Source organism: Anneissia japonica, unplaced genomic scaffold, assembly GCF_011630105.1.
Source record: "Anneissia japonica isolate Jap-2015-1 unplaced genomic scaffold, ASM1163010v1 scaffold1239_len605302_cov174, whole genome shotgun sequence".
Taxonomy (NCBI): domain Eukaryota; kingdom Metazoa; phylum Echinodermata; class Crinoidea; order Comatulida; family Comatulidae; genus Anneissia; species Anneissia japonica.
In genome coordinates this window covers 370,999-381,269 of record NW_022748776.1, presented here as the reverse complement: position 1 = coordinate 381,269, position 10,271 = coordinate 370,999, and the positions used below count along the sequence as shown (strand labels likewise).

General features: G+C 31.4%; 1 protein-coding gene across 1 annotated transcript in view; it reads right to left on the bottom strand.

Annotated features, from left to right (window-relative positions):
• The window catches only part of LOC117120966 (rap guanine nucleotide exchange factor 1-like), a 49,800-nt gene extending 39,945 nt beyond the window's left edge, over positions 1-9,855 (bottom strand). Inside the window, exon 1 of the mRNA XM_033266067.1 lies at positions 9,332-9,855. Coding sequence (XP_033121958.1) covers positions 9,332-9,398 — 67 coding nt within the window. The 5' untranslated portion in view covers positions 9,399-9,855. The remainder of the gene's footprint in view (positions 1-9,331) is intronic.
• Between the last annotated feature and the right edge of the window lie 416 nt (positions 9,856-10,271).

Here is a 10,271-nt window from a genome sequence, read left to right as displayed (position 1 = left end):
TGAAAGTTGGGCCGATTGAGACAACACTGTCTGAGGCATTCTGGGCTATTATTTATTTCTTTTTTTCTCTTTTTTTCTTTTTTTTTCTTTTTTTTACCTCCCAAAAGGTGAGGCCGGGCCGAGCCGGCCCCCCCCCCTTTAAATCCGCCCCTGAATATGGGCAGACCTGGAAGAAGGATGAATGAAATTTACTGCAATTTTGTCAAACTACAGAAACGTTACATTTGTTTGAGTAACAAGGTGCTTTCGGTGAGTTACTTACAGCATGGAGGTATTATTGAGAAGGAGATCACTCAGCAACAGTTACCTTTGACGCGACAAACCCATGTGTTCCCCGCTTTTGCATCGCGCGCGGGCGTATTACCCTATAATTCACATTTTTTCGTTAGCAACAACTTGGCAATGACATGCATTTATACGCTTCCAGCAGAGCAGTTGTGCAATAAAGCGTTTGATTTTAACCCATTAAATATTATAATGAACAGTGTTCCCCTGATTAGATTTTTTTCGCACTTTTGGTATGTTATTATTTGTATATTTCAGGAACGGATTCCGTAAAATATTTAAATTACTTCTGTGTTCATTATAATCTTGTCTAAGGATTGATTAGTTCGACTATAAAGCTAAGTCAGCGTAAAACTGAAAAATACTCAGATTTTGGGTTGATTTTTCGAATAGTTAACCCGTAGTGCGCATAGAGAAAAGAAGATGCTCTCCATTTCGCCATGTTCAATTTTTTGGTAAACTATGCCTGCTAAAAAATTGATGGCAGGGAACACATGGGACTTCAAAGGCATCGCGCAAACGTCCTTCACGCGCTGCGGCAGCTTTGATCTTGGTTCATTTGCATAGCGCTGCGTGCGCGTAGCTTTTTCGAGTGATCTCCTTCTCAATAATACCTCCATGCTTACAGTGAGTTAAAACAGATACAGTACACAGAAAATATAAATTATCATCTGTAGTAAACAGGAAATATACATACTGTACATTGATTCATCTAACATTAAACAAAAGAGTAATGACCTTAGAGATGACAAACATGAGCTGAATAATGTAAACAAACAAAGTAGTTTATTTTAAATTTGTTTGTTATATTTTTGGAAATAATAGGGTATAGCTATTCAATATATTAATGAAGCTAAATAGAACTGGAGGCCTTCATGCATTCTGAAATTTTCTGAGATTTGAACCAAAGATCATTGTATTAGAAGGCAAGCTTAACTGCCAACCTATAGTTACACTAGAATGTGCAAACATCCATTCGGTTTAGTATGTTGTTTACATGGTTAAAACCTTAATCTTTTTATCTCAGTTTTCGATTATGTAACCACATAATGTACTTGTATCAGTTCAATATCCTCAAAAACATGTACATCTACACCATTATCAATGCTACATTGGACACTGCGCAAGCATATGATTTGATTGAATGTCAAATCTCTCATTTACGAATCTCCAAATTACCGTACGACTTCCTCTATTCCGAGATCAGCCTTTGAGTGACGTAAAATGCAAATTTCTTTGAACCAGTATACACATCAGTTAATAGTTCATATTACTTCAATTGTTTACAAAAATACCGATATTGAAACTTAATTTTAACAAAAAGCTTCAAATTTTTGAGAACCTAGTGCAATGACGCAATAGAAGTGCTCGTTAACGACTCGATCTAGGTCATTATCCAGGCTTATACGCATCAAATTTATAATGGTTCCAAATCAAAGATTATAACCTTGATGTTGGTACTGTATAATATTATATTAAAAGGTTTAAATTGTTTTAATAATTATTTTAAGTTGATTACAAAGTAAATAGCCATCACAAACAACATGCAACTCTTGCTTACTCCTCAAATTTACAATATAGGCCTACAGCTGACTTCATGAATACCAAGACTGTTAAGTCAGTGGTCCTCACAACTGAATAAAATAACTCTATTCCCTAGCCTGGAAATGACACTTATAAAACATTAATTTTATTATTTATCAAGATGTGGCTTAGTGGTTGCCATATTTACTTGAAAAAAAATCTCTGGGGCTTTTATTGTTACATAGTCAAAAAATAAATACGTACCATTTAAGATGTTGAGCACAACACCAAATTATTTACAAAACATGTACATTAGAGATTCTACTACTAAGAAGAGTAAAACATTGGTCATGGAATGGTGTTGAGAATGGTGACAGCAACAATATCAATGATCAATAGCACAAATAAGTTTACATGAAAATCAAGTTTTTGCTTGTGCATCTTATTTAAGCCTATATTACAGATACAATCATACACATTGATCATCCTTTTTATTTCACAATCATGCAAGCCATATGTTTTTCGAACACCTTTGCCACAGTGGAGTGGAATTTATAATCAAATTACAATCTCTCTATGAACATCTACATCCTATGTGTACATTTTCCAATCGTTATCTCTAGTCGATGAAAGTCGCACATTTAAATCAATCATTTACTCACGCAGAATGTCTGATGGAGTAAAGAGAACAATCAGAATCAAATTACAATCTTATTTGCAGTAATAATTTTAAGGAGTAGAGCAGTGAATCGCCATTAAATGACCACCTTGCCTTCAAATCCTGGGTTCAAATTTATGTAAATTAGAGAGTTTAACCTTTAATTATCAATATGATTGCGAATATTCTTGAAGATGAATGATAAATAGTTTGAAACACTAAAACATGATGGCTTATATTATATTCTGTACTATTTTAAATCTTAAATCAAAATATTTTAACCAAGACCATGCACAACCTTACTTGATCCCCCTACTTGATCGCTAGACTCGTAAAAAATACTAATGTTAGTGTTAGGTAATACTAGAGCTGCATCCAGGGTTCCACTTAAAATATGGTGTACTAAAAATGCTCAGCCACATTGAGAGTGGAATTTTGTGTCAAGCATAACACCACAGCATGGGCACTATATTAATTTGCTGCTTTTCCATAAGTGATAACAGATCTCAATTTTGCATATTAATACAATAATTGGCAATAGTAAACAGAAGCGGATTTGAGGAAGGAGGGCAAAAAGAATGAAAAAATTTAATACATTCAAATTTCTCTCCATCTAATGTAGGTGTGTCATATTCATCACATAGATATAAAAATTACCCGTGGGAAGGCTGAGGGATTCTGGACCCTATGAACGCTTCTGTCAAACCTCAAATGACAGCAGAAACATATCACTATCATAATCAGCATATTATTCCATTCTGTAATAAATTTGACAACAAACGTACGATATATCTATGGGCAATATTATAATGTGTAGATGGATGCTTTTTAGATTATAAGGTCACCTGAGGTGAAGACTAAAGAGCATACTTTTACCACCAGCAAGCTATTTGCCTTAGGTTTATCTCCTCATTTTTATAGCCATTTAACAACATCCAGTTCTAATAAAAGAAAGTCTACAAGAGAGTCAAGCATTGGATTGATAGTGGCTCAAACAACGAGTATCATGTCTACAACAACAATCAAAATGAAATCATGATTCACTTAATAAAATACAAAATGTTTGTATTATAACAATGTTATAGTCACCTCAGTTCTTCACTGCATTCTTGATTGCAATATCAAACAACTGGAGTGAACACTAAGAGCATTATTGTACAATATTAAGGCAAATAATTATTATCACCATTTTGATAACTTTGCTTGTCCTTTGTTAATATTTTAAAGGAATGTTTACGACATTCACTTATAAATGAAATATTGTGTGTTCTTTAACACGGTTGTACATTACAATACCAAGCATTTTAAGAACTATTTATTAACTAAACATTGCTAATATACACTATTGTGCTCATGAATTATGTATTAATCTTTTTACACTTTGATGTCAATCGTGTTGTTTACATGTTTGTTGTTTACTAGAGCTGAAGTGATAGAAAACATTTTCTGAGTCAGAAACCAATGCAAAAATTTAAGAAATTAAAGTGCATAGAATTTACAAAATCAAGACGAGTAAAACTTAGACTTAGAAACAGATTTGCATACAGTAGAACAATCAACCACCAATGTCGGAAATTTTGTTTAAAATCTATTGTACATTTATACTGTAGCTTTATCAGGTATTCATACAGTAGAAGAAAAAAACCAATTTAGAATACCTTAATGCAGATTATTAATAGTTAAATATATACATTTTTATAAGTCAAAATTATATAAAGTTTTCTGAGTTTATAATGAACATCTTTCAATGTAAACACTTGAATTAACAATCAAAACAGCCCAATAGAGTACCAACCACTACAATATTATAATATCCTGTTGTCCAAAAAAAGTACAATTCTTTGACGTACAAACCAAATAATTGACACCACAATATCTTTATTTCATCATAAAAACAGGATACCGTGGAAGTCGTAAGGACGTTTTTGTGTTCTTATTTTTCCCTCATTCCTTCTCTTAAAAATTCTAGTTGATAAAACCAGAGCCATTTTTTTCTGACAAACAATATTATAAAATGTTTAAAGAAAGATCAATAGCATCTACATAGAGTTTATTAACAGTGCTAATATTATAATGATTTGAATTTCAATATTTTATATATCAATTAGTAATTTGAATAAAAATGTGTTTTAACATAATATTCTCTCTCACAGTTTCTATATTTCCATTTTTATGATTGGAACAGTTGCTGTACAGGTCAGCATTTTGCAACTTTATTGTTTTATTTAAATTTATTTGGTTTTTTAAAACATTTTTTTAAAATTGATATTAAAAAAAAAATCCATTTTCATTTATTTATTCATCTACTGTACAAACAATTCCTTAATGTTTACTTCATACTACAACACTGTTATATAAAGGCCACCTTCTTGAAATGTTTTAAAGATGCCATGATTCACTGTATAATTTATCTCTTTACTGCATGAATTAATGAAATATGAAATATATGCAAGTGCACAATCATGGAGAACCAGTCATTGACAATTTATATCTTGCATACATAAATTAAATGACTAGTGTACTGTTGTCGGATAATTTAGTCTTAGAAAAACAATTAGAGACACACTGATATAAATCAATAGATTGCAGATGATAGCCATCAACAACTTGTCCCCTCCACTATTGCAAAAACAAAAGAAGATTGAGTTTAAAAGTGAGTGGAAAAGCTTCATACAACATGTTCCCTCAGGTTTGAAACAATGTCACTCTTCGCTTGCCTCCCTGAGTAAAGACACTTCACTATAATTATCTCGTCCTTTGGGAGAATACTTAGCCGCTGGTCTTGTGCAAAAAAAAATATAAATATGTGAAGAATAACTCTGCGCAGTACACTGACTGCAAAGAGTAGGGGGATTATCTCAAAAGGCACTAAACAATTAGTTTCTTATGTATGCCTACTATGTATTTAGGGATTGTGGTTTACATTATTAACTACTATATTGAGACTGTACAAAATCTTATCTAGCCTAGTGGGTCCAGAGTGGCCAATTACAGTTGGTAACTTTTGTGAATAATAGATGTGGTTGTGAATAAAATGATAATGAATCAATTCATCAAATTTAAAATAAATAACATTGCCAAAATAAAATATATCACAAAAACCAGTTATCTCAAGGACGTCTCAAAGTTCAAGTACTTTTGGTTAAAAAACAAATGTTTGATGTCTAGTGTGTTTCCCTCATTCTGATTAGGCCAAATAAAAAAAAAGTAGTTTCTCACCCTAAAATTTTGAAAAAAGGGAGAATGAGGGTACTTATTTTTCTTTACTCTATGGCAAATCCAAGATGGTCGATGGGAAATAGTACCACTGTCTCACTTTACCAAGTAGACAGCAAATAAAAGAAGTCACTAGACATGATTCATACCATATGTATCCCCAACCACGAACAATTGGGAGAGGAATTTTACTGATGCGAGTTAGCCAGATTTTTATACAGTTCGTAAAATAAAGGAAATTAAAAACATTTAAATAAAAAGAAAATTTGGTGAGGCAAAAAGACGAGAAACTATTATTTTTTTTTATTTGGCCTTAAAGAGATAGTTGGCCGTGAGCGTCCAGGCACAGATCGCTGGTATATGGTACGTAATAGACTTTTCAGCTAAAGTGAGCAGAGTACTGTGTACTTGTACTGTGTGGGCTACTCTTTCTGGTCTACTGACTACTTCCGGTGGTAGTACGAAAAAATATGTCAAACACCTTGTTATGATTAGCACTACAGACAGTTTCTTTCTTGTCTGGAACTATCAGTGGGACATCATATTCATAACTACCAGAAAATGATATGTGATATGAAAAAAATCATATTTAAACATTTTTACGAAGTGTTGTTACTCAAAAACATTACATGGTTTTTATTGGAATTTTGTTTCAGTTGATAGCATTTGCAGTTTAATCATGATAAAAGACTTTGTAGATATGTCAGTATTATAATTATTATTAATACTGTATTCAATATTTAAATATTAACAATGCTATTATAAATTGCCACAATGAAACCAAAAGAGAATGCTAAGGGCATTCTGTAAAGTTTGTTTTTCATCAGTAACAAAAAAACATATCATGGCATGCCAATACCTAAAAAAAAAAACCTCCTAAAAAAACTAGTACCCCCTCCCCATTGAATATGTTCAAAGCAAATAAATCACACACAAGTAGATAAAAATTACCTCATATGACCTTATTTGCTTGATAGGAATACATCGCATGCAGTACCTAATGTTGGGTGGCTTCAAATTTTTTTTTTTTTAATTATTCAATGGCTCTCTCATTTAAATTTATTATGTTTGATAATAACTGGTTTTGGCTCAAAATATCTCAGTGATCTTTGTATTGTTCCAAACCACTTTGTGCGGCAAGTCATTGATGACTATCAAACTACAATCACACATGGGGGTGATAGCTCTTTCAAGGTTGTACTCCTAAAACTTTGGAATAATATAAATAAAATATCTTTTATCTCAATATATACTGTTAACTTATTGTAGAATATTTTGTGAATTTTGTATTTTCGGTAAGATACGCTAGTCAAATACTGCATCAGTAATGTATTGCTTCCTTATTTTTTTCTTTGGCACTAGACTAAGGTTCCTACTACTTTCAGAAGGCCTCTGGCCAAAATACAATATCATGTTCCATACAATACAATTATTAGAAGTACATAATAAATACAGATATAGACAATTTTGAATGTAATTCTATATCCTCATCATGAAATTGTTTTGTAATGTCAGTTAACCTCAACATACTGTAAATACCAATCCTAAAATATTAGCGTGTCACAATATTTCTCTGGAAACAATTGTATACAATGTTAATGAGATATACAGTATTTGGCACTGGTTGTTCCTTTGTGTTAGGGTGTAACAATCTGTAACAAATATTTCACAGCTCATCATAGCTGTATGAATTACTGTTACTACATTATTGCCAATTGCCAACAATATTTTGTAGTACTTCGGATAGGGAATCTCCTGCAGTCTTCCCTTTAAAATTTGCTCCCCATTCCTAACAAAATGGAACACAAAACATAGTACGATTTGATACTGAAATCAGTGGAATATAAATAAATGAAACATACTGTAGAAATACAGTTCCTTATGTCAACAGGTAAATTACAAAAAAAAATCCATGTTTTTTACTATTAATAGAAGTAATGTATTTGTTATGCTATTACATTTTTATATGGTAATTAGAGATCCTACTACAGTTCAATCCCAGGGAATCTCCTGCAGTCTTCCCTTTAAAATTTGCTTCCTATTCCTAACAAAATAGAACACAGAACATAGTACTATTTAATACTGAAAACAGTGGGATATAAATAAATTAAACATACTGTAGAAATACAGTTCCTTTGTCAACAGGTAAATTACAAAAAAAAATCCATGTTTTTTACTATTAATAGAAGTACTGTATTTGTTATGCTAATAAATGTCTATACGGTAATTAGAGATCCTGTTAAATATGGGAATGTCCCGCACTCTTCCCTGCAAAATATGTTTCCTATTTCTATATATAAATATGAAGAACAATTCAATAATAGGAACAGTGGAATACTGACTGTTTGTAAACATAAAATATATAGTTCCTTATGTTAACAGGTAAAAGTTCCATGCTTTACAGTATGTTTTTTACTAAATACTATAGTACTATTAAATTTGTATAATTTATAGAAATCCTGTGAATTATGTACCAGCGACACAGTGGAAATGCAGGCTCCTGCTCTAGTCAATTTTCTTTGTTTATTTTGTTAATTTCAAGGATAATCAATTTTAAGGTTTAGTAAATTTGACAACATCGTAGTGTAACTATAGTTTCTTCTGTTAAAATCTTTTACCTCAAGTGTCATGAGCCTTTCTTTGAAATGGACTAACAATATAAAATCTTGTTTACTGGTATATATTATTTTTAGTACTGTAGCATCTTTGTAGTATAAAATCGAAATCAGTAGAAACTAGATCATTTTGACTTTTTCAATTCTTTAATTGAAAGTACTACTGACAGCATTAAAAAATCTTCCAAATATTATCATTAATTATTCTGTAATAACTACTGAACTACCTGTATTTTACCGATAAATATGACATTACAATAAAGACGATAATAATAATAATAATAAACAGGCATTTTATTATTACTTATTAAAAAATAATATTAATTATTATTTTATTATTATTATTATTAATTATTATTATTAACTATTATTATTATTATTATTAATTTATTATTTCTTCATATTAGTATGATGTATGAAAATGAAAGTATATAATTTAGTATCTCTTCGGCTTAGCCATCAAGCATGGTTGAAGTACCTACTTCAGTTCAATCCCAGGGTGCTAGACGAGACTTTTTTTTATACCTTGTTTTGTGAACTTATTGTTTTCAAGATCGTCAGAGGCCGGAAAAAAAAAATATACAATATTTTTTTCTTATTTAGCAAATAGTTTTGCAAAAAACATCCAGATGGAAAAGAATATAAAAATAAAATGTTACTGGTGAATATAAACAGTGTAGTAATGGGATGGTTAAATGCTTTAAATTTATATATAAATTAGGAAGAAATATACATACATTATTTTATTTTTAGAGATTACAGTATAATATAAGGCAGCAGTGGGCGAGAAAAAATAAAGAAAAACTTTCATTTTCTACTGAAACTTCCATTTTTTTCGTGGCGGCAGGTGTGCTAATTGGCCAAAAATAAATATTTATTATTATTGGCGGGTGGCGGGTTTCGCTAAAAAAGGCAAAAAAGTCTCGCTTATCAAAATTGTTGGATTAAAAAGAACTAATAACTTTAATCATTAATTATAAATCTTTTAATATCAAGTTGACAGATATCAAATGGTATAAAATATGAATCTTACCAATGCCAATCGCACTTGTTGCCATGCAGAGGCCTTCGCTAATCAACGTATCGAAAACTGTCGACATGTCGAGTTTGTATATTCCAAATCAGATACAAATATTCACTGAAACAGGAGCATCGCTGACTCAAAAAAAAAGGAGATGTATTAAAGTGCTCTAATTAATGATCCAAGATGTGATATGATTCTAAAAATACCAGCAACCACATACAGTTATAAGCTCTCAATGATACTGAACATAATACCAGGAGCATTTAAAATTCCATTTGTTTATAACAAGTACCAGTACCACTGTCTGTCCTACCACTCCTTAGAAAGATTTAATGAGGATACAACTCAAGTTTACAGCAATACCTTTCATATCTGTGCTGCTGCCCAAAAATTCAACCTGACATGACAACCATATGACGTCAAGAGATCCACACGGCATGTCTAACAACTCCTTAATTAGGTACAAACAAGTGAATCCTATTAATGTGCTATCAGTCTGCAAGAAAGATGAACTGGCTGGCATTCAGTAAAAGTAACTACCTGTGCAAGTAATAATAAACGAAAAATGTTCTGGTGTGGTTTTCATATCTTTTATATCTGATTTAACCTTGTGCAACACAACATCCTATTGGCTGATGGTGACTATTTCCCTTGATGTTTTGAACTCCTAGACACCTTTGTTACAGGGTCTAAACACTCAACTACTACCATACATGTACATTCGGAAACTCGAAATGTAAATAGACCTTTGCCCTAGTCCTCTGCCTGTTTAAAAACATGGCTGCGCATTTATACTAAAATATATACTAAAATGATTCCATTTAAAATTATACTTATATCGGATTCTGAGTATACACATTCTTTACCCCAACCCAAATCAGAATAGGTACCAATTTTTAATACAATCGAGAAATCTACAGTATAAAAAATATATATTCTGTAATCAAGA